This window comes from Sinohyriopsis cumingii, unplaced genomic scaffold, assembly GCF_028554795.1.
Source record: "Sinohyriopsis cumingii isolate HCF-2022 unplaced genomic scaffold, ASM2855479v2 utg002010l, whole genome shotgun sequence".
In the NCBI taxonomy this organism is placed as follows: domain Eukaryota; kingdom Metazoa; phylum Mollusca; class Bivalvia; order Unionida; family Unionidae; genus Sinohyriopsis; species Sinohyriopsis cumingii.
In genome coordinates this window covers 1-26,841 of record NW_028316101.1, presented here as the reverse complement: position 1 = coordinate 26,841, position 26,841 = coordinate 1, and the positions used below count along the sequence as shown (strand labels likewise).

The 26,841-nt window shown below is 34.7% G+C and overlaps 2 protein-coding genes across 2 annotated transcripts; both read right to left on the bottom strand.

Moving 5' to 3' along the window:
• On the bottom strand, positions 1–22,953 carry LOC149771254 (ER membrane protein complex subunit 3-like). Its single transcript, XM_089948674.1, has 7 exons — positions 22,774–22,953; positions 16,316–16,373; positions 12,924–13,017; positions 8,941–9,045; positions 3,390–3,471; positions 2,916–2,995; positions 1–291 (listed from the first exon to the last, which is right to left on the bottom strand). The coding sequence occupies exons 1-7, from the start codon at positions 22,920–22,922 to the stop codon at positions 89–91; spliced, it is 771 nt and encodes a 256-aa protein (XP_089804800.1). The 5' UTR covers positions 22,923–22,953; the 3' UTR covers positions 1–88.
• LOC149771255 (zinc finger protein 862-like) lies at positions 3,480–7,729 on the bottom strand. Its single transcript, XM_089948673.1, has one exon. The coding sequence runs from the start codon at positions 7,710–7,712 to the stop codon at positions 6,006–6,008; it is 1,707 nt and encodes a 568-aa protein (XP_089804799.1). The 5' UTR covers positions 7,713–7,729; the 3' UTR covers positions 3,480–6,005.
• Positions 22,954–26,841: the final 3,888 nt, after the last annotated feature.

The window sequence follows — 26,841 nt, the reverse complement described above, 5'->3', positions numbered from 1 at the left end:
TATCTTGAACAATATTTAATCAAGTTGTAAAGTGCAATTGTGCAAACATTTTACTGTTAAACAATATAAAATCCTATATACATGAAGACTATGTGAATTTGTTCTCCAGGTAGATGGTCTCTGGTGGTATAACTTTCTCAGTAAGGTCCTCTTCAACTCCTTTTAGGGCCCAATCATGCTGGCAAATTTCCAGGGCCTCCCATTCTGCCTTGAAGGCCTTGGAAGGGTCTGGAGGAGCCATCATTCCAGATCCAGACATCTGGTCCTGCATCACTTTAGTTTGATCAGCAGCTGTAACAAAATATGTATCATAATTTATAGCACAAGGTATACTTTTTGGAATGTGGAATATCCAGACTAAAGTAAAAGTCACATGTCATCAGCGGACAACTGATGCAATGATAACATTTGAAAAAATAGATACTGAAAAAATGATCAGTCAAAGATTGTAAAATATGTGTAAGGTCAATTATTACTTGCAGAAAAGAGAACTAATTTTGATGAGATTTTCAATCATGTTTACTGTTATGCCTGTAACTTTTTCTAACTCAAATTGAAATCTCTTTTAAATGAATGCTGCTTTCATTAAATTCAGTTATTATTCTTTTTAAATAGAATGCATTATGCTTTCAAAATGACGGGAAATTATTCCTGAATGACAATACAGAAAAAATCTGCAATTTATAACGATGTAAATATTTATACAGCAACCAACACCAATTAATATCTGAGGTAACTCCAAATAGCAGAGTGGTGGTTATTTTTGTCAGAAATTATATCATTAGGACTGGTACATTTTGTATTTTAGCTGGAGCTAAGGATACATCCACTCATAGGCGTGTTTCAACATTTGAGCTCTCAGTATGTGAAAGCTGATAAGATCTACTGAAGTTAACATAATCAAATCTAACTGATCTCACATCTTAAGCAAAATACGACCAACTGACAAATTTTACAGAAATAAGATAAATAGAAGGATTTCCATGTCATATCTTCCTTGGTGGCTGATGTAAAGGTCACAGTCACATAACTTGCACTATTTTAATGAATCACCTCTTTGTGACACTAGATGTCCATTCAAAGTGTACCCTATTATGAATGTTTAAAGAGCTCGTTAGCTTGTTTTGCCTGAGTCTGACCACTCAGAATCCAAAATGCATCATCACTGTTAGGTAACTTATCTTGAAAACCACTAGAACATTTGAAGATTGCTCAGATCCTTTATGCCTGTGGCTATTATAAATATTTGCTCCATCACACACATCAGAAAAGGATGAATACATGATTGGTTAACAAACACAAGTAGCCAATCTGATGCAGCATTATAAACGTGGACAGTGACCAAGATTGGATCAGCTTGATATATGGCTCAGTCTGAGTGAGTGTTCTTACAGAGATCAGTCACTATAATTTCAAACAGCACTTAAGCCAACATTATAGTTATCTTGATTGAACACATTGTCATACAACATGGACTGTGTTTAAGGCTGAAGCAATACACAGACAACTTTTGTCTAATTCTCTGTGTAAAATATGCATTAAAGATGATATCTATTGGTACAGTTATAACCTACATAAAGCTAGCTTAACCATTTCTAAAAATTTGTAAATTTTATATAATTTGCAATACATCCATACCGGGTGAAATTTTTTTAAATTATGGAAATTCATGTGGGTTGGCATCTCTGCATTTGGGTTGGATATTGTCTCAAACGTAAGTCCTCGTTTGGTAAGAAAAAGTCACAGCTGAATTAAAAGCAAACATAACCTGAGATCTAGTATGGCTAAATTTTTATTTTATGAAAATATTTCACTAGAACAACATTCTTACCTAGTCTATTTAGTACTGCAGTGAACACAAACTTACCTCTTATGCCTTCATGCAATTTATACATTTTACTTCTGCAATAAGGTTGTACTGAACAGATGGTACAAATACTTGATTTTCAATTATTTAAACTAAAATATTTCCATACACATTGATGTTTTTCAAACTTCATTTCTATTTTCAACATTTCTTAAGTTAATATCTATAAATAAAGTAATACTTTTCTGTTGTCGGTCCAGGTGCCCACTGATCAAAAGGGCATCTCATTAGGGGGAAACCACTGTATAAGGGAGATAACTCCAGAAACTTGTTTTGAGTTTAAAGCCATTTCTCAGCTCAAGAGAGGCTATACATGGTGGTCAGTATACTTGGTGGAGGAACAAGGTAAGAACGCAATAAGAACCAACTACCCAAGGGAAGCTACTAGCAGCTTTCTCACATACCCACACTGGTTGAGCTGAAGACTCTAACCTATGTGGACAAAGGTGAGATGGCAGCGACTGGTAAAGGTAAGTACTCAGCCACCTGGGGCCCCAGCTCCAGAAAGTACATAACATGTATTACTGAACGATGGTAATCAAGCAATTGAAACCAGTTATTGACATAATAGGCATCAGTTCAAACAATAACATTTCAATTTAGTGCAATATAAAAACTGTCCCTATTCAAACTAATATTGCATGGAATAATCATATGGATATTACTTTAACTTTAGACAAGTGGATATTACTTCCACTGTAGGTAAGTGGACATTACATTTACTTAAGATAAGTGAATATATTTACTTTAGGAAAGTGGATATTACTTTCACTTTGGGTAAGTTGATATTACTTTTACTTCAGGTAAGTTGATATTACATTTACTTTAGGTCAGTAGATATTATATTTACTTTAGGTCAGTGGATATTATGTTCATTGTAGGAAAATGGATATTATGTTCATTGTAGGAAATTGGATATTATATTCATTGTAGGAAAATGGATATTACTTTTACTTAACATAAGTGGATATTAGTTTTAGAAGTGAAAGAATTCTAATGTTGGAAGATTCTTCAAATGAAGAAAAAACCCAGCCTAAACATCTCTTACCATTATCTGCCCCTAGAATCAGTGTATACATGCTTCTGAGACCAAATACATTCAGGAAATACCAGGATGCTGAGCTAACCCTGAAATATGAAAAATGCATCAATAAAAATGCTCTAACAACTAGGTCACTGGAGCAGTCACTACTATTATTAGTGAGATAAACCGTATTTTTAAGAGTAAACAGCTACTGTGCCACAAACATGGAAGTTGTTTACATTAATCCAAGTCCAAAATAAGCACACAAATAAAAAAGGCTTGGTACATTGTGATCCAAGTTACTTTTGGTCTTAACTATCATGTTCTATGTGAGACACACAGATGTAATATTGCACATACATTCAATATTAAAATCACACAATGGATTTAAATTACTACACCTATAATTTCATTTGCTAAATCATGAATGATAACAGCATAAAGTATCTAGTGTGCAAAGAAATTGGCAAATATATTGTCTCTAAAAATTAAACATACCAAGAGGCATCTAGGGAAACAAGTTCAATTCCTCTTTGTAGCATTGGTTTGAATCGCAGTGTCAATGGAAATGGAACTTTTGCTGCAAAATAAAACATTCAGAATGAGTCTCCCCATTTTTACATAATACTGCTGTATTGAACATTTCTCCCCATTTCTACATAATGCAGCTGTATTGCATGCATCTCCATTTCTAGACAACACAGCTGTATTGCACATTTCTACCCATTACAGCTGAACTGCACATTTATCTCCATTTCTACACAATACAGATGTATTGCATATTTCTACCCATCTCTAAATAATACAGCTGTATTGCACATTTCTCTCCTTTTTTAATACAATATCTACATTGCATATTTCTCTTTCTGCATAAAACACATGTATTGTGCATTTCTCACCATTTCTACATAACAGCTATATTGCACATTTCTACCCATTACAGGTGAACTGCATGTTTCTACCCATTTCTACACAATACAGAGGTACTGCATATTTATATTTCTACATAAAAACTGCTGTATTGTACATTTCCCCCCATTTCTACACAACACACCTATATTGCACATTTCTACCTATTACAGCTGAACTGTAAATTTATTTCCATTTCTACACAATACAGATGTATTGCACATTTCTATCCATCTCCACATAAAACAGGTGTATAGCATATTTCTCTTCTTTTCTACATCATACAGCTGTATTGCATATTACTATTTCTACATAATACAACCATACTGTGTGGTTCTCCGCAAAATACATTTGACTTCTGATACAATAATCTGAAATGACATTAATAATTACATTCAAAAGAATAACTTCACCAGTTCCTTTTATAAGGTTAAATGTTGTAATCTCAGTTCATTAACAAGAGGCACAACAGGTCTGAAATCATTAACATCTGCCTAATAGCTGTGAGGAAAACTTTCTCTTGAATTTCTTTCCAATGTTCTTGACTGTGTGTTATGAAAACAATTTTTTTTTTTATCTCCATCTATACTTGATGGCTCATGACCATCATTCATCAAACACTGAAACACCCTAGGTCACAATGCTCTGTGTCAAAGTTGATTAGTTTAAAACTTCTGAGATTAAGTTGTGTGAATGTTTTTATACTTTTAGTAACATTCGTCATATTTGATTCTTTGTATAAATCTGGCAAGCATTAATGCTAGGACAATGTCTAACAAATTTGATAACAGCTTCTTAAATGTTTTATCATAAGTTATTAAGCATGCTTCAGAAACAACTGCCATATCTGATTGTTGATTGATATTATTTATACAATCTTTTAAGCCCTTCATGCAAGAATGCTTTTTTAAAATCTGGTAAAATCCTCTTGAGTGCTTTCAAACATTTTCCATTTTTATCAATGGCAACCATATCTGATAGTGGACTGGCATCCTTTCTATGAGTCAAAAAACCATATATGTACACTGGGTCAAATTCTTTAAAGCAATTTTTTTTCTGAAGCCATGTAACATTTTTCTACTTTTCGCAATAGTGGCTGTTTTTTGGTGGCACAATGGTATCATTAGTAAAATAAAAATTGAAAGTTCTATGCAACAATGCTTTCTGTCAGATATACTCAAATTCTGTTAAGCATTTTATGCAGTCAGCTTAAGGTTTTTCTCTTCTCACCTATGATACTGACAGCCAAATGCAGATATCAACAGGCCCAAGCAGGCTGAGATTTCTCACCTATGACACTGACAGCCAAATGCAGATATAAACAGGCCCAAGCAGGCTTGAGATTTCTCACCTATGATACTGACAGCCAAATGCAGACATCAACAGGCCCAAGCAGGCTTGAGATTTCTCACGTATGATACTGACAGCCAAATGCAGATATCAACAGGCCCAAGCAGGCTTGAGATTTCACACCTATGATACTGAAAGCCAAATGCAGATATCAACAGGCCCAAGCAGGCTGAGATTTCTCACCTATGATACTGACAGCCAAATGCAGACATCAACAGGCCCAAGCAGGCTTGAGATTTCTCACCTATGATACTGACACATACATGCCAAGTTTTCTGGAACCAAATCAGGGAGATTTGTGTTCAAAATCAGGGAGATTGGGTCCAAATCAGGGAGATTAGCGTAACGACTATTTTTCTCATAAGTTTAAGTGCGAAAGTGCAGATCGTACCACAACAAAGTAAAATAACTATAATGAATAATAGTTACTGAACTTTATTAATTTTGTTATATGTTATTTTCTTAATAAAAATAAATTAAAAGTCTTCACAAGAATCACTGTGGTTAAAAAATAATGACACACTGGAACCTCAAATACTCAAACAAACTTAGTTTTTTTTCAACATGTGTTGGTTGTCTTTCAGTCTTGTAGAGAAGCTCCTTTTGCAGCGATACACAAATCATTTGAAGGTCTGAGCTCAAAACAGTCACACTTTGCATTTATCTTACACGATATTAGTGACGACACAGTTTTTCCACATAAATTTCCACGGTGGTCTGTCTGAATCTTCCTCAACATGCTGAAACAGTGCTCAGGGTCTGCATTACTGTGTGGCAAGCTGAGTGCTGCCATAGAGAGCTTCACTAGATTTGGGAATCTGGGTTTCTTCAAGGGTATGGAAACTCTGCTCATGTCTACCCAGAAGACAACCAACGGTGTTTCTCCCTGAGTGAAACTGGGCAGGTCTGAGGCTGGGGAGAGCTGAAAGTCCCTGAACTCATCTTCAAGTTGACACTGTCAGTTGTTGTAACCAGTCTGTCACTCAGCTGAAGAACAGCTTCTACTGAAATCTCCAATCTCCTCTCAGGATTCAGGTAACCAAGGGCCTTCAGGATCTGGTCATTAAATGGAAACTCGGCTAGCATCTTTGCTGTGACTTCCTCATAGAAGGACCTGACACTCCTAAAGATGGAGCTCAGCTGGGTTGGAGAAATGTCGTCTGTGTTGTTGTGAACGAAACGTCTGGCTTCCATACCCACTGCTAACAAAGAGTTGTCATGCTGGTTTTCTGGTGACATAAAGTTGTCCGTAATGCTGGCTGATGCAGTGATAACACTCGTCTTCACAAACTTTCCCATGAATTTCCGTAGAATTCGTTCCATCTCCACATGGAGGTATCCCACCATAGCATCACCAGCCTGGAACATGGTGTTAAAGTCATTCAGTGGTTCCATGAAGTATAGAAAGTGGTATGTCAGTTTCATCTCTGGGTTTTTAAGGTTCTCCACAGATCTGTTCACTCTACTCCCTGTCTTCTCAGCATCTTCATGGCTCTGGAAATATGACTGAAGAGCTGGCCACTGTTGAAGGAAGCGTGCAATGCATTTCTGGAGTGACAGCCACCTTGTGCTACAATGCTTGACCAGTTTGTACTCCTCAGTGTTAGTAAACTCTAGGAATTCTTTATACACCTCTCTACGCTTGGAACTATAAGTGAAGTGATAGTAGGTGTCGACCAGAAGTTCTTCAACTGGGACAGCCAATTTCTTCAAACCATACTGTGTACAGGTACTGGCCAAATGGCAGATACACCCAAGGTCAATTACATTTGGTTGCTGTTCACGAACTCTGGAGAGGACAGAATTTTTCTTTCCAGCCATTACATTTGCATTGTCACTGCTAAACCCTACCAGGTTCTTCCATGGAATCTGTCTGTTTGTTAAGACTTCTTGAAGACAGTTGAAAAGGTTTTCACCAGTTCCAATATTGCAAATGGGCATAGCCAGGAATTTGGTTGTCACTCTGTGAATGTCACTGTCAAACACCCTTACAAGAATTGCTACACACTTTTCATCACCACTGTCATTAAACTCATCCATCATCACTGAGAAAGGGTTTTCCTTGCATAGTAAAGTTACTTGATTGTCATACGTTGGACACAGTGCATTGTTAACAATGTTTGTTACCTTAGTTCTTTTGCAGCGAAATTTCTGAGAAATTTTCGAGTCAGGAAACATAACCTTACACAGCTCGCTAAAATGATCAGCAACCAAGAATGGTAAATTATGCTCTGCCACAAAGTTAGCAAACAGAACCTCAGCTTTAGTGACACTGTCTACTGATGCTGGTGCAAACATTTGTGTTACTTTAGGCACATTATGTGACGATTTCTCGTTTGCAATGTGCTGCATACCTTTCAAGTGCCTTGTAAGATCATTTTGTCCCCCATTAGAAATGTTCAAATGTGTGTTGCAAGCTGTGCAGTATGCAAAGCTTTCTCCCTTTTCACTATGCTTCACACATTTAAATTCGCCTATCCAAGCGCTGTTAAACTTGCAAACATATTTCATTTTTTTTGAAGGCATATTTTCCATCAAATCCATTAGCGGACATTTAGACATGGCACCAGAATTTTTGAAATAACTCCGGAAGTAGTTGTAGGAATATACATCAATTTTTATGTGTTTGGTTGTTGTTGTTGTTGTTGTTGTACGGTTTAACGCCACTTTTCAGCACAAGATAGGCCATACATGGCGACCAGTATTAATGGTGGAGGAAGAACCCGGAAAAATCCCGGAAAGAACCACCGACCCACGAGAAGCTACTGGCAAGCTTTCTCACATAACCACATTAGCCGAATCCGAGATTCGAACCGATGCGGACAGAGGTGAGATGGCAGTGATCCGTAACGGTAAGCGCTTTAGACCACTCGGCCACTCGGGGCCCCTTTATGTGTTTGGTAATTCGCCTCCAGCAGAGCGCACTACGTACTGTACAACAGCAAAAGCCGATGATATTCCGATTGTGATGTGGCTCCTTCCACTGCCATATTGCTCCATGTGAACAAAAGTAGTTCAGAATATAGTTCTCAATGGAAACGAATTACATCCGAGCTTTATTTCTCGAATTGACGGAAAAGGCAGAGAATATTCTGATTGTAATAACTTGATTGACGGATTACGGTAGTTGTGAACAGTGTATTAAATGTTGTTTTAGCTGGAAATACCTATGCTTGGCAGTTTTTTTATTTCCGGGAGATCTTGTTGGCAAATCAGTAGATCAAAAGATGGGGTCAAAAATCAAAAGACTCCCAGACAATTCGGGAGACTTGGCATGTATGCTGACAGCCGAATGCATGAGCAAGAAATCTGAATCAGTAGGATGTTTTCTACAGGAATTTCACTATTGTTGATTACATGTCATGACAGCAATTGTTTCAAGGTATTGTTTGTATCTTCATATCTGATGGCATATCAACATCATTTGTCCAATATTAAAGGCATTTAAAAAAGGATATAAATTCATCTTAACAAAAGTATATAACAGTTCTGCTTAGAATGGCATCTCTAAACTGCTGTTATTATTTAAATTTTAATTTCTGAAAGATAAATTAAATTTTGGAGTCATTTAAAATCTCTCTTTATTTGTGAATGATGAAATTTAAATTGATAATTGACATTATAGTACTTCAAATTCTGAGAAAGAAAAAGTGTTATGGTGACCAAATATTGTAGTGACAAAAATTATCTGTAAAGAAAACAAATTAAGTTTTCTGCCGATGCCAACTATTGATGAAAGGAGGTAACTGAGCTCAATCTAACATTATTTTACAAGACAAATTATAATTACTTGTCAGAAAGCCTGAGAAGGCCCAATTAATCCATCCTCCTATGACAATCATGGGTAGCACATTGACCACATTCCCTTTGAGCATATCTGTCATCATAGTGGGATCTGAAATAACAGTTGCAACGTAAACAAGGTTTTGAGTCACGGCTTAAAGTTGTTGGAAAATAAATGATTCATTAAATATTGAATGGAACTGTCTCACGAAAAAATCATTAGTTTTATTCAGTAATTTAATTTACAATTTTATAGGGGTAGCTAAATAAAATTACTATTATATATGTATGTAATAGGATTTAATGGCACATCAGCAAAGTACAGGCTATAAAGGGACAAACTAATGTTTATACTCACTTATAAAAGTTGATTCAGTTGCAAACAACATACAGCCTCATGTGACATCACATAATATGCAGTCTGCTCTGGATCTGTGCAGTTTGCAGTTGGACTTTACTTACATCCAAGTACAGTGGGTAGGAAAAATGGCAAAGACAAAATCCTTGCCAAAAATATCAGGAAGACAAATCCTCAGACTTCAAAAGTTAACATGTAGTATGATACCAAAGATAAAATGTAACGATGTTACTAAAATCACCAAAATACAAAACAAAGACAAAAGAAAAGGGTAAAATCCATTAAATATAAGAGGAAAATGTTTAATTATATATATATATATATACACACACACACACAAATTCCAAGATCTGTATTTGAATGTTAACTCTATTAGTCACCTGTTATGACATGCTGGAGGCAATGCGAAGGCATGCCATAAATAATATGAAACAGTAAATTTTTCAATTTAAGTTAACAATTTCTTTCAACGTTCTTCCTGAGGAATTTTTTATATATACATACAATGCTATTTTTCACACTGATATCAAAATTAAATGTATCACTACAAATCACTAAATATTAGTGTGCTGAATACATGCCATCCTCCCCAGAGATATAAGCGTAATTATTGTTATTATAACTATCAAAAAAAGTGTAATTTGGGTGTAAAAACTGTAATCTATTACATTCCAGAGTTAGAGCACATATGAAAAATATACATTTTTACAACTAAATCCATATGGATTAGAACCAGAATACAAACACAAAATATAGTGAAAAATTATTTATATTTAGTGCTCACTTCAACTAGTCTATATTTGTAGCTTTCACTGAATGATAGTGAACTAGAATTCTGTAGTGATCACGGTCAGGTGCTCAGAGTAATGCATATTATATTACTTTCATATTCTTGTAAAGCAGTATTGATTTGTCACTTTTCTGATCTGACACGTTGAGGAGAGGTTAAGTACCTTGCTGAAAAGACTTAAACTTGCAACCCACCTTTTATTAGTTGTACTTTCTACCAACAAATCATTTTCATTTCTATGTGAAATTTTCTTATATTAAATCAAACTGGAACTTTGAGGAGACTCTAAACATGACATATTCAAAGACTATTTCTGTGGATTCATCCTACTGTTTTTCAGTTTGTACTGTCCTGATGAATTTTTGTCAAAAATTAGCCATAAAATAAATAATTATCATTTGGTGTACTGATGGTGTAAGGAAAATAAAGGGATAGTACCAGTTCTACGGAACACACGCTACTTGACAACCTAACGGTACAATCGTACAAATTAAATCTATATTTTCTGTCTCATTCTGCTCTCAATTCAAGAATCTAATTACAATAAAAAATAAAAGTACTCAAAGATTTTTGTTATTAGTGAACAAAAGAGAGAGAGATTGAGAGAGAGGATTATGTCTCAGTGTACAAGCTCATCTGCATTTAGAGCATATGTAGCTGTCATGTTGTGTAATCTTGGCAAATGATTTAAGATAGTTTGAACATGTATTAATTATGGGTATCATTTATTGGTAAACTGTATGCAATGATATGAGACCACACTGTCAAGAAATTAAGTGCAACTTGTACTTTTAAAGCAATAATAATCTCATTATCAAATTGCAAAAAAAAAAAAATACTTGAAATCATGATTTAGTTAATGCATGCATGCGTGTGTGAGAGAGAGAGATAAACAAAATTTTGTCAGTGTAAAAGAATGTATTTATTCAGGGTGGTTCTTATTTGCATCTTTTGCAAAAAGAAAAAAGACTTGCTGCTATTGTTGTAGTAGGGTTTACGCCATTTTTCAGCACACGATAGGCTATACATGGCAGCCAGTATTAATGGTGGAGGAAGAGCCTGGGAAAACGCTGGAAAGAACCACTGACCCCCGAGAAGCTACTGGCAAGCATTCTCACATACTCACATAGACTGAATCCGAGATTCGAACCCACGCAGACAGAGGTGAGATGGCAGTGAACTGTAACGGAGAGCACTTTAGACCACTCGGGTCCCAGAAAGACTGTTACCTGACGACAGTGATAATCCTCATGTATTATGACCCTACTATTTTCCATTATCAATAAACACTGCTAAATCAACAAGTCATTCTTGTTTTAATTATGATGGACATTATCACAGCAGAAAAATGGCCATGCAGTTATTTACACAGTAATTAAACATGCTTGGCGCTTTGGTTATTCCAGTTTAAACCAGACTGAGTGCAAGAATCGACAGAAGAGGTAAAATCAGTGAGGCTACCAGTAGGGAAATGAGGCTCTCTGTAGGGAAATGAAAATCTGTCAATGTGCTTTTGAAGCCATTGTCCATACAGCTGATGTTATAAGGACAAGCGATCATATGCATTACTTGTTATTCGAACTCGCCAATAAAGATACTAGTGGGGTATATTTTAGATTAGATTTGCAATAAAATGTTAATTATATCCAAAAAGATAGTGTATATATATATATATATATATATATATATATATATATATATATATATATATATATATATATATATATATGAATCGATTTAACAGAGTCAGTGACTTTCATATTTACGACAGAAAATGAATGGGATTTTATAATTTATGTTTGTATGACAACATAAGACTAGCTGACCAATGATCTGTGATCTTCACTTTAGCATGTACTGAGATGTAATTTTTGTTGTATAAGAAAACATCAAAGGTCTTCCGAACTCATTTTAAAATGCATGTGGTGTTTTGTTATGGTGACGGACTTAATAAGGAAAACTAATTAACAAGAATATTTGAAGGTATGGTCTGTGAAGTCCTTTGTTCATTTATTAATAAACACCAGTAGATACTGTAATGACAATAAGAGAGCTTATGCATATAGGCGCCTGCAGGATTTCTTTTTTGGTGGGGGTTCAGCCAGGAGAGTTAGTATAGCAAGCAGTCTGAAACTAAAGCTAATATTTACTATTTGTTTTGAACAGAATCTTGTGACATATTTTCAGCTTGATTTGCATGATTCTTTCTATATATATATATATATATATATATATATATATATATAAGCAGTATGATTTCCTGGGGATGGGTCATGTGACCCTCTTGTCCTATGTTGCCCATGCTTATACATCATTGTATTTTCTCACTAACAATTAATTATTAATTTTTGCAAAAAGAAAATGAAATACCATATTTTTTAAAATCTTTTTTGCAATCATAAATTTAGGTAAAAAAATTATATGTCTGATAATTTAATGGATTTTTTTTTGAAAAATACAATGTGATATGTCCGAATAATTATTATACATTTAAATAATTATTATTTTGATAACTGGATTGTGTATGAAAAATTAAAGGGTACGAAAAAATACATGAAATACAGTACACAAGAAGAAACACTTAAATAACAATAAATAATTACCAAGTACTATACTCCATCTTCTAACCTTTATACCCCCTCTCATTTATTACTTTTCAATAATACATATAAAACCCAAAATTTCTCAATTTAAAGTGATATGTATTTTACTCGTAGTTTTTCAACAAATTAAAGGACTTGACATGGCTAAAATCAACTGTTTTGAAATTTAAGGAGTCAAAGTAAAAAATTATTCAAGGTTTTGCACAGAATCCTTTTAACATTGTTTAGATCTGTCTCACCTGTCATTGGGTTTTTAGCTGTGGTCTCCCTCTTCTCTGTCTTGAAATAGCCTTTCTTCTCATCATTGAAGAAAATCTTCCTCACATGGAAGGCCTGGCAAAATAGATGCACTTTAAAACAGATAGATGCATTTTTTAATACTATCTACAAAACTAACTAAAATGCCCATATTTGCTGTTGATTGATTGATCACCTGCCTGACATCACCTTACAGCCAAATCAACAGTAGTTGGCTAGAAATCTTGGTGATTTCTGCAGTTGACAGTATTTATTACAGAAACAAATGCATCAAGATTTTTCTATTTTTTAAATCACATTTTTCTATTTTATGGCACACAAGCATAATTTTCCTAATAATGAATGACCTTCATGACAGAATGCTTTGTTTCAAAGCTGGTTAGATTTAGTTAAATTTTTGTAAAGTCAGTTTAATTTTCTGTATGTATGTTAAAAGTACCAGTTATAAAAAAAGTACGCATAAATTAAGGCTTTTTATTTTAAAACATAGGAAACGGGAGAGGAAAACATAAAAATCAACCAATGATATAGGGCAGAAACATGTGATTGACTTAACTTTTGTAGTTAAAACAACCATATCTCTATAGTTGTGAAAATTTAAGTAAATATCTACTGGATGCCTGTTGATCTTAATGATTGGTTACCCAATCAAAGGGACATTGTATTAAAGGTGTACCAACCTTAACTGCTTTATTGTAGGTTGCCTCTGGCATGAATGGCCTGCAAAAGTTTTTTCTTTGTCACTAGTCAAAGTATAGAAGTTGGGGTGCATTTTGCAAGTCAGATCTGTATGAAGGGTGACTTATCATCAGCTAGTCAGAGTTGTGTTTTGAAAAATTTAATGGATGGATGGATAGGAAAATTAACAAAAAAATCTGTAAAATAGACCTGTATTATTGAGTGGAATATGTCACAAATAAATTAACAACTTAAATTTGTTTTTAAAAAATCAACTAAGTCCACAACAATGATTTATATTTTAAATCCAATTTTATGATAAATTCATAAAATCAATTCTAGATCTCAAATGCAGGATAAAAATAGTTCAGAATGATCTGCTTCACAATATCCCATAATGTTAATTCCATGCATCTTATAAAATAAACAATGAAAGTTAAGTCCATATTTTTCTAGTTCACAGTATCCTATAAATGTCACTATATGATATCATCTGGTACAAAGTCCATGAATTCATTCTAATTTTCTGATAAAGTTCATTATCTCGTAAATTGTTGTGGTCTAATCACCATAAATATCATTGGACTCCTTTTCTTTGGGTCCACTGTAATCTGCAGGTGCTTATGAAGAGACTGAGCTTTTGCTCTATGAATAACAATTTCGATCATACAGTTTGTAAAACATATTAAAGGTTGCCACTGAACACGTGTTAACTCGTTAACCCCTGGAGGTTTTTGTTGTTTTTGCCTGAAATGCGAGTAGGAAACACATTTTGGGGGCTATTTCTGAATACATACTAATACATCGACTTTCAAGAGATTTTCCATTAGCATAATGCCTAGCTCTGTGAGAAACATCGTTTTTCATTGTTTATTTTGCTTGCGCATGAGCAAAAGGAAAGTTGGAGATCTTTTTTTTTTTGCTTAATGGACCCATCATTTCAATTTCAAGACCACTCCAAATGCCCACCTTATCCTACGTTTTGCAAAGGTTCACCTGTCAGTGTGCAGTTCAGATCAGTCTGCCTTGGATCTCAGGCCAAAAAGTCTAAAATCGGAACACAAAATTGGATTCCAATCACAGGTGAATTTTGGGTGGAAAATAATTGGGTAAAAATAATTGGGTTTTTCTATCTGTATTTTGTAGTGCAACTAGAACATCCCGATTTTTCAGTATCATTGTAGAGCTATATCTGTCTACCTTTCTATAATACCACTCACTTTAGTGTATCATACATGACCTTGACGCTACAGAGCTCGGCAGTAAGCTAATACCTCCTGCCACGCAAACGCAGCACCAGAGGTTAATGAGTTAATAGTGTGGCAAGATCAAATAACCACCCTCTGTTACTTGCCACTAACCAAGTATCACTCACAGCTCAATCAAAGTGTTATCATGTAGGAAAACAGCTAAGAGATTATGGTAAAACATTCACTGGAAGAGGCAGAACTCTACTTGCCAATGAACAAGTACATGTATTATATATGTGGCTTCATCAAAAGAACTATCAACTTGAAAACAAAGTGATTGCTGCCTTCACAAGGGTTTTGGCTCCACATGTAATGCTAGAGAACTTGTATACAGTAAACGGGTTCCCAGTAGCTCACTTTATAATTCGGGTTGTTATCAACAGGTAGGTACCAGATTACCTGGGTACCCATTCACAGTTCTAACCTCTACCCACATCCACTCATACAATCTAGAAACTTTTTTCCAGGAATAAACAGGTTTAACAACCAACCTTTTTCTTAATCTGCAATTTAAGACAAGGTCTTCATGCCACCTCTACCCATCATGAAGCACAATAAACAGATAGACCAGGTGACCTCGGCATATAACATCACAATAAACAGATAGACCAGGTGACCTTGGCATATACATCAGCACACTAGATGTTCCCATAAAGCTGCTTAAATTACTGAAAAGTAATCAAAAGACCTCTCCATCCATGGTCAGATAAAATGAATAAAAGAATGTTTCCACAAATTAAAAAGGAGAGATATTACGGCTGATTTGAAGAAAAGTAGGAGAAAGTAGGACAACAATTTAAGTCTGAAATAACAGTGGATGGTGGAACTGTATATTCTATACCAACTTTAAAGCTCTTCATGCAAGAATGCACTTTGTCCAACATAATTCAATTTTGATGAGAGGTTTTCAGAGAAAAAGTCATTAAAGTTTTTTCAATTTTCTTTTGCATAACTGGACACATTGGATGGTGGCTCAGTATATAATTTTTTTACAATCCTGAATGTCCTTTATATCAAAATACCACAATAAGATAAAAACACCTGCTCTGTTTCATGACAGTATACACATATAGAACATATAAGCCAAATGCCAATACCTGACATAATCATTGGAGCATGAAAAATAGTCACAGTCACCTGCATTGAATGGCAAGTAGTGCCTTCCATAATTAATCAACCCATCCAGTTAAATGATTACTAGATGCCAGAATGATCACTGTGTTGATTTTCCAACAAGGCAAAATTAAAGTATCTTTCTCATGCAAAGCATAGAGGAGGCCTTGATATGCAATCCAGGCTGATTTTGGATGGGTGACCTCATGACCTTGCCTGTTTTTGAACCAGGAATCATACAGAAGACTGAATAGGATCAAACAATGCCTGTTCCTGCCTCACAATGCAAGACCCATAATGAATAAGCCACCTTTCAGGTGATAAAAACTTGCCTTTTCAGGTATGTATTTTCCATTTTCCCTCAGTATTCTGCTTCTCATCAATGCATGGCTGAAAGATAACAACAAAAACATATTACCTCTTGCTGATGGATGATGGATGCAAAGATGTCACATTAGCAAACTAATAACATCACTTTCTTAACAACACCACTGGCATGCGTCTATGGATTGTTTATTTAATGACTAATTTAACTTACACCTTACTTTCCTGAAAATGGCAAGGTTGTGCCCAATTGTCAATTAAGCTGTTTACAATGAGAAGAAACAAAGCAGTGGACTGAAGCAAGTGACCAAAAGCATTGGATTTATTTATCACTAATTAAATGCATCTTAAAAATAAGAACTGTATCATGCATTAAGTTAAAGCTGTATAAGTTTGCTAAAGCCTTGCCACACTCATATGAAGACAGTATTCTAATGTGTCCATTCTATGTCTGTGTCATATTCAAGTTTTTATGTCAGGTTTGACTATGTAACATCCCTTCACATGCAATAGTACTTAGTCAGACTTTCAAGAGGAAAATGGTTTGATAGCCTTTATGGCTTCCCTTAGTAAGATGTTGAGCTTGTTGACTTTGAAAATTAGTGGCTATTACTACTGACAAAAATTGTCAAAATTACATATCCTAACGAGGTCAAATCTGCATGATGTTAATAGTACACATCAAAGCCGTTTTGGCTTCTCTCACTTAGTGTAAAGAAATATATAAAAACAATAGGGTACCAGACTGCGACTAACGAATCATGTGACAAAATCACTTCATTTATAAACATATGTCAATTTGTTTAGATGCATAACAAATTGTTTTATCAGTATTGTAGTTGGCAACATGAATAACCTACTGCAAAAAGATCTATATATTTATTGGTTTGGTTCCACCATTAGAAACAGAGAGGACATATATAAAAATAACAAACTAATGAAAAAATTAGAAGTACCAAGAACTTTTAGATATTTAAAGGAATTACCATGTAAATATAGAGATATAGATGAATTATGGGAAATCGTAATTAAGGGAACATACAATTGGATAAGGGAAATTCTAACCCAAAAAATAAGAAATAAAGTAGAGGAGGAAAATTTAATCTCCTAATACAAAGACCTTAATTTAACTACTATTAGAAATTTTAAAAAATCTCCTTGTTCACTAATTATTATTATTATTATTATTACTAATAGGAAATTAAATATATACACTAGAAATCAATTTTTTGGTGGGGGACAGGGACCCTGTATGGGGAAAGTACAAGACAATGACGCCATGGGGCTATATCACATGGCGCTACGTGAAGTGAACAGGCCTATGGAAGAGTCTTGGAAAAAGACCCCAGCAATGAAAACTTGTACACATAACACAAAAACAATAGCTGTTAAACATCACTATTTCTATCACTTCTCTTTCTACTGTACAGCTCCCTTATTGTACAGCTATTCCCCCCCCACCTGGCGGCAAATGTTAAACCCTTTTGGATATTTGGTATTAATAGAATAAATAGCGGAGGCCTAACTTGAGTGGGGAGAAATACAAATAAATAAAGTGTGGACCCCCACTTGAACACAGTCAACCTCAATAAACAACTATGCTAAGAATGACACAGATTACAGCACTCATGACTATAATTAATATAATAATTAAATTTGATCCAAATAATAGGGATCCTTGGACAACTGTGAATGATTTGGAAATAAATGGCTATCACCACACAAAAACTATATAAAGCACTCATACAATATAGCATACACACATAAAGCATACATGGGATATAGGCGACCTCTAGCCAAGGTCAACTAAAAGTCTAGGGAAGGGATTTCGAGTTAGGTGATGGAAACCTACTCGGATGAACAACCCTATAGATAACACTAGGGATTTGAATAAATTTTTGATTGAAATTCTATTTTAAAAATAAAAACAAACAACACATCTGTGGGGGATACACTTACACATAAAAACACTTTTTTGTGATAAATGGTGGGGGGGCATCTGTCTGGTGCCCACCCACCCCCGCAAAAAGATCAACATGTCATTGATGAAAATAAAAATTCTCAGTTTAGAAGAGAAAGTGAAATTAATTCAACTGCCCAAGAGGTGCTTTTCTTTCTCTCTCGAGGAACCTTGCAGAAAACTAATTCTGCAGAAATGGGAAGGTGAAATGGCCGGAGAAAGATTTTTTGAGCCAGGAGATGTTTGTATCCTGATTTGAATGACAAGAAAAAGCAACAGTTTTGTCAGTTGAATTGGGATATGATGACTTTACCGCAAGTAACAGATGGTTGCACAGATTTCAAGTGTGACACAATACTAAGTGTTCTGTCCTTAGTGGAAAATCAGCCATGTTAATAATGAAGACTGGAACAAAAGACTAAATGATACGTGCATGGGATATGACAGCAAGGATATTTTTAATTGTGACGAGACTGGTTTGGTTTTTAGACTGTTACCAACAAAGTGACAGATGATGTGATCTGTAACATAATTTAAAAGACAGTTTTAAAGCTATATCAATGGTTATTCATAACATTCTTTTGAAAATGATGAAACAGTTTATTTCACAAAATGCATGTAATTTTTTAATGAAAATATTAAATGTACTTGTGACTTTCTTCATATGTATTTACTATTTGCATGTGTCATCCCCCTCTAGAAAGGTCACCCTCATTATAAGGCCACTTCCCTGATGCAATGGGGTGGCTTTTAAGAGTGATGACTACTGTACCTTCAAAATCTATGTTCCTTGTTTTTATTTCTGTCTCATTCCTGTATTCTCTTCTCCAACTTAAATTATAATACAATGTAATGGTTTCTTATATACAGTGTACAGGGTTCAAGCTAGACTTGAATTTTAGGGATAAGTGACTTCTTATGGACAGAACAGGAAGACGCGAGATCTCAACTGGGAGAAGTGGATGTCCAGGAAGAAATGCTATATATATGTGTGTGTGTGTTCTCTTATTAAAATTATACTATTTCCCAGTATTCTTATTTGCATTTAACATTGTTATTAAGCAATAGTTCATTTTCAAGGACAAAATTAAATAGAGTTATTTTTATTCTAGCCACAGGACTCTAGAAACTAAATTGCAACAAATTTTAATTGAGTATCCAGATTACATTATTGTGACTGCAAGTTAGTAAAAATGCTTAATCAACTGCACTTCATAATTTGTTTAATATATTTTTTATATATACTTTTTAAAAGTTCACAATATTGGCACTTTCAAAGATTTCCAAACGTGTTTGAAACAACCAACCCCTGTACCATGTACATGAAAGAAAATGCACACTTCTTCAGATCATACTGTTTGTCATCATTACTTTGTTGTGGAAAAAATATTAATGTAACTATTCATACTTAACATACATAATACACTAAAATGCACAAAATTACAGACATGACTCCTTTATAGTCTATATATGAACTAAACCCTTCTTTTCAACAGAATCAACACAGATGTGAGTGCATCTATTTTTAGGACTTTATACTGATTCATTACAACATTCAACTGATAGAACTGCCTATTTATGGTTTATTTGTCTACGTACAAATATTAATCATGCATAGCTTCCAACCTTCCAGGCTCAAAATTAGTGAAAATAGGGATAAAAAGTCGTGAATTTGAACATGAATTAGTGAAAAATACCATGACAATAACTCAATCCACTCTGACCGTCAATACTACACTATATCAAGATCACAATATAAAACTAAAACACTACATATATGCAGAAATATTTATTTATCAAGACATGATACTGTGGCAGACGTGAACTTCCTCAACTGCATGATTGTAAATTTGTTTTCTAAACAGTTCAGACTTCTTGCCTGCTGGATGATCTTGGTGACTAAAAATTGCTGACAAATTTTCTGCAGCTAAAGAGGCTCTAAAGTCTGTCTTATTTTTCCTCACTAAAGAAAATACCCATTCATTGTCACTATTGCTGTGAGGAATGCACAAGAGCTGCAGCACTTCTGGTTCTTCCATAGGAAAATTTGGAATTGATTTTCGGGTCAGCGAACATTTGTTGGAACAAATGTTTAGCACGGTCTCCAGCTGATAAAGGTTAAAAGATTCCAAAGCTGAAATCTGCGAAGTCTTAATTTTCCCAACTGCTACGTGTTTTTTGCAACCGAGGTGTTTCCTCACATCGCCTCTGGAATGGCACACTGACTGAAAAATTCGTGAAATTCAAGCCAAATTCGTGAGGGTAGGCAGCTATGGTCAAGTCAGAAAAAAACTTTGACCGTACAAAGCTTCTTGTGAATTCCACAACACAGCTGATAGCATTGTCCCATATGTTTCTGACCTTTAAAATTGCATTCTAAAGTTAAATCTGAAATAACATACTACCTAGGTTTTTCTTTCTATGAATTGTATATTTTTCTGAATATATTTGCCTGATGATTTATGAAAACAGACAATCTAATAATTGGTACTTCCCAGATGTAGCAATAGCGGCCATTATTTCCCCATTACTGGTTTACTTAGTTGCACACTAATTTTATGACAAAATAGTGTACAAGAGACAGTTAAAACATCCAGATCACTGATTCTGTTCTTAAAACACAAATTATTTACATACTATTGTTAAAGTTTCAAAATATTAGTTTGTATGTTTTTATCCTCAAAGGATAACATGCATAAATCGGGCAGTGATAGGGGTCTAGTTGCTAATGGTTGAAAGGGTTAATGGTCAATCAGCTATCAAAACACATGCCTGTGAATGTTTTTCAGCATGATATTAAAACTAGGCCTAGCTACTGATGGCTTGATGAATACATCTCACTACAAAACAACACTATTAACTAACTTAGCTAAGGACAAGGGAACATCTCAAAAGGTATGGTTAGTCAATTTACCTCAATAAAAAAACACAGGGTGAAGTCCTTTTCACTTTCCTAACAGAAGAAGGTAAGGTTTACATTTTTTAGGCTGGTCGCCCATTTCGTCTAGTAGCATGACCAGAGTGTAACAGAACTTTTCACTCAACTCATGTGCCTTATATATATATATATATATTAATCTGATAATATAATATGATTCTCTTTCCAAAAAAGTTTTGTTATCTTTAGGGTTCTTTTTTCTCTATAACATACATCTTAAATTGAAATAAACATGAAAATGTCATCGTTTGGATCCTTTATTGGAGCACTAATTACTTGTACAATTGAGTATGGTCTCTTTAAGTTCATATCCAAGGGTGTAGGACCACTGCAATCAACAGGAGTCAAAGTCTCAAATACAACAAAAAGAACACAATGCCACCCATCCATCTGGAAACAAAAACTACATGCCACATGTACATAATGCTTGCAACACTTATTGTTAATTTACAAAGATGTGAAAATGTCATCTTTCATCATTAAATGGATCATCAATGACAGATGTAATTAGTTGCAGTCTCTTCAAATTACCAGCCTTTAAGTGGCTGGAAAATAAACTGATGCTCATTCCCAGCTGAAAGTAGAATATGTAAAACATACCCAGAAAACTGTGCCTATTCAAACTCATGGAAACGGTTATTTCTGTATCTGCTGGGAAGAGTCATATTTTTGTATTCAGCTTAACAGCATTTCATCATTTTCACCCCAAATCATTTTGCTGTTTGATCTCTAACTAACAGTGCTGTGTAGTGTGTTTTAATGTTGACTAACAGTGTAATGAAAGTTGAATTTTCAGGAATATCACACACAACTAGCAACCAATAATGAAAAGTTATGTTTTTGCCAGACTTTACTTACCCTGATGCCTTTTCTCTAATAAATTCAAATTCTCACACTTTAAGTAGGTTCATGTGGCAGATATGTTTCTTGAATGAAACGTAATATTGCTTTACAGTTCCAATAGGCATACTATATTTTTTATTCGTTTCGTTAAAGAATAATATTTCACCTTAACCGGATTTTGGCATTCCTGGCTTTCCAGTCAACTGAAATGTGGGCCAACGAAACTTGAAAACAGGTCCAATTATTTTATGAGAATTTGAATTTATTAGAGAAAAAACAAAAAGTAAAGTCTGATTAAAACATTATGACTTTACTTTGTAGGAAAAAGCCGTTATTTTAGTTGCCAGTTGTGTGAGATATTCCTGAAAATTTAACTTTCGTTACAGTGTTAGTCTACATCAAAACACATTACACAGCGCTGTTAGTCTGGCAGTAAGACCTTTACGCCCAAAACATAAATATCAGCGTCAAGGTATTACATGTAGGACTACGAGTTCTGCCTAGGTGATTGTCGGGGTGTGTAAATAATTACCCTCCAAAGGGAGGGATATGAATGTATGAGGATCCATATAAAGTGAATAATCACCATTTAATGGTATCTGATATTAAATTCTGAAAATACTACGCCCGTAACTGAAATAGTACATTAAGCATGCATGAACTGTATAACAATGACACACTAATAATTGATTCCATATGTATGCCATTGGTTGCACGCACTTTACCTATCTTTGACTTGTTCAAGTTCTGACTTCTTTTCAGACGACAAAAGTATCGTCACGTAATGTCTAATAATACCAAATAAAAATGTAATAACAACAATTGGCAAAAAAACCCATATACGAATGTCGGAATCAAGCAACAACTCCGCCATGTTTGGGTTTTATAGATTGGTTTACATACTATACTGCAGGGATAATATACATGGAATATATATCGCACGCTAGTTCATATTCGGATGACTTTGGTTATTTGCCAAACAAGGATTGACCGAGAAGTTACCAATGAAAGAAACCATTTTTTTTTTATTCGTAAGGTGGCGCTCTACAGTTTCGTATTTTGCATGAGTTAATAATAATAATAATAATGAGGACTTTGTATAGCGCCTAATCTTTAGAAGCTCTAAGCGCTTTACAACTTTAGACAACATCTATAAGATAAGAAACATAATAATATTATTACAAAAACAAACAACATGAAATTAGAAAAACATTAAAAAAATAAAATAAAAACATGCTGAGAATATTTCAGGTAAGAAACATTATTAGGTCTTTAAGTTTGTTATTGCAGTCGAAATAAGTGAGTTTTGAGAGCCCTCTTGAATGTAATCACTGTGTCTTTGTGTCTATGTTCAGTGGGCAATTCATTCCACGTTGCTGGGCCCTGGTATGCAAAAGAACGCTGTCCATATGACTTTGTTTTCATACTTGGAATAATGAGTATACGATAATCAGAAGAGGGGCGTAAAAGTATCTTGTTGGTGTGTACACATGGGTGTGGTTGGATACGTATGTTGGACTAGAGTCCGACAGTGAAACTTAGCACAGAGAACAAATTTTGTGTTTGACTCCGGATCGAATGGATAGCCAATGTAGGGTACAGAACAGGCGGGGTGGGTGGGGGGAGGTGTGCTCTGATCGTGTTACTCTAAGTATGATCCGAGCAGCTGTGTTTTTAACTAATTTTAAGTTTCTGGAGCAGATATTGAGATGAACCAGACATAACTAAGTTACAATAGTCCAGTCTTGAAAGTACTAATGAACACACAAGTGTTTTAGTGGCATCAGCTATAAGATATTTGCTAACTGAGCTGATGCGTCTCAGCTCAAGATATGCAGCCTTGCATATGTTCATGACATGTTGGTGCAATGTGAGAGTACTGTCCAGAGTAACACCTAGGTTTCGTACTGATTGTATGAATTTAATGTTGGTGTTGCTTGATATTTATTATTTGAGGTAAAGGATGTGAATGAGAAAGTCTTTGTGTTCTGATAAGATTGGCCTCAGTTTCATCATCATTCATCTGCAGCTTGTTACATGTCATCAATGATTTCGCATCAGAAATGCACCTCTCTACGCCTTGGATGGTAGCATCAACTTCAGTTGGGTGTCTAGATTTGTATATTTGGGTGTCATCAGCGGACAGTTGGTGAGACACTGGATGATGATCTATGACACTTGAGAACGACTGAGTGTACACAATGAAGAAAACAGGTCCAAAAACAGACCCCTGTGGAACACCACAACATAGATCAACTGGGCTGGAGTGTATTCCATTTGAAGATACAATTTGTGTCCTGTTGACTAAGTATGAATTGAACCACAGTAAGGCTGTATCATGCCAAATACATGCTGGAGACGGTGAATTAATATATCATAGTCTATTGTGTCAAGTGCTACAGACAAATCAAGGAGGGTGAGGACTGTAATCTTTCCGCTATCCAACGGAGAGAGAATGTCATTAACTACTTTTAGAAGAGTAGTTTCAGTACTGTGGCAAGGGCGATATGCAGATTGTACATTGCTAAAAAGACTGTTTGAATTTAGATGAGATACAAGCTGAGATAGAACAACCTTTTCTAAGATTTGTTTTTATATGATTTTTTATGGTGACGACGAGTCAGTTGAAATTGTGGTATCAAGCTTATCTCTAATGGTTTGTGCATACGTCACTCTCTCAAAAGTACATACTAACATGTCGGTTAATTTTAAAGTCAATCCAATCGCAAAAAATAACAAATGCATTCCTAATAGTTTAGGGTTTATTTATTTGCAGAGAAATTTCCGGTTAACAAAATGTACAATTTTTCTGTAAATTATGGCGCTGACATTCTTTACTCAATGCTATAGTCTGGTTCTCTGTTTAATATGCTCCCTGCGTTGCACTCGTCTATACTAACTACTTAGTATTGAGGAGTGCAAGCAGGGAGCATACTAAGCAGGAAATCAGACTATGAAAGATTGTTTACTTTCCTAAGGGGGTAGGGGCCAGTTTTTATGTGAAAATGTAATGCCGCAATCAGTGACCTAGTATAAAGAATCATAAAAAAATAAAATACACAAGTGAGGTCAAAAAGGTCCATATTTTTAGATATTTATGTTAAAACAAAGCATAAGAATATTATTCACTTGGCCAGAGAAGTCAATGGCAGTTCATAGCAGTATAAGTTTTTTGCACCCAACCCCTATTTTTATACATGCATTTTTCACATCAAAATGCCATTTTTTGACAGCATGTGGTGCTCAGAATGCAAAAGCAAGCCCTTTCTCTGGATGAATTGTTTTTAAAAATACTGTCTACTAAATAGTTTGATGCAATTCATAATAGTTATCATTCAAGCCGTTTTTGAGATATTCTACTTGCCTTGAATCCCACGTTTCTACTGCTATGGGAGGCTAGCTCTTCTTCTAAGCCGAATATTGGTATTTCACTATCAACATACTGCAGAGCAACTATGGAAGGTGTACATGCCTGACATTAATTTAAAGAACAACACAAGCCCCAAACACCTAGTTCACAAATATATCCATATCAGTAAATAGTAAACAATAATGGCTGAAAAAGTCACAGCATAGCCTTAAGTTAAGAAATTTTCCAGCGGCCAATTTATGATAATGGACATTGCCACCTAAGACTTAAAGGTATTCCGAAGAAGATGATAACTAAACCAGTCGAGCAAAGGTACCTGCACGGGAGGTCATTCTAGCTAACTATTAGTAGACATTTCAATTGTAATAGGAATGTCAGAAAACATTCCGTTAAAGGTTGTAGAATATGAGAAATTTCTTAATGAAACATTGAGATCTGATCTGAGGTAAATTAATTATAAACTGAATACTTAATGAGTATAGAGATATTAAAGAATGTCTTGTAGATCTTAAGAAAGTCAACCGTTTCGTAACCAGGATTTTTATCGAGCCGATTCAAACGATGTGATGCATTTTGCCAGTTTAATTTCTTTGGTTATGTTATGACTGGAACATATACTTCTATAATTATCACTTTAGTAATATTATGATTAATACTTCATTCATTTTAATTAAAAGTTTCTGACTTTATTCTTTAATTTCACAATAATTTAATTTATATACTGTTCATTACGCTTTCCTGTTCTATTCCTGCATGATTTGAAACACTGTGTGTAAACTTATTTTTGTGATTGTATGCACTTGAATACTTATGTTTACAAGATTCGTTATAGATTTTTCTGATGTTCTATTCTAATGTACTTGGAATAATTGTAAATTGATTTCCTTTTATATTTGAATAATACAAATACATAATTATAAACATTAACAATTGTTTGATGTCTATCACTGGGGCATCATGCTGCTGACATGTAACATCATGTCCCTCCCAGTCACATTATCCTGACACCAGGATGACCAGCCCTAGCATTAACCTCTTAATGCTGAGTGCCAAGCGAGGCAGCTGTTAGTACCATTTTTTAAAAGTCTTTGGTATGACTTGGCCAGTGTTCGAAACATGCTACCTCCTTCATTCAAAGCAGACACACTAACCACTAGACCACCATAGCAGTAATTAGTAAATCCTTCCGGTGACATAAATAGAGATAAAATATGTCGGATACTGTGTTTTTTGTTTGTCTTTAGTGCTGCTGCCTGAGATTTCTGACATATGTGAGCTTAGTATTCTAGTATACTGTATGTCAGCATGGTCATCTAAGTGAATTTACTCATCTGAAAATAATCATTAATTATTCTAAAAATTAATAGTAATATAATTTATGCAATGAAGGATTTGCACCTTAAATGTCATCAAAAAGCTTCCA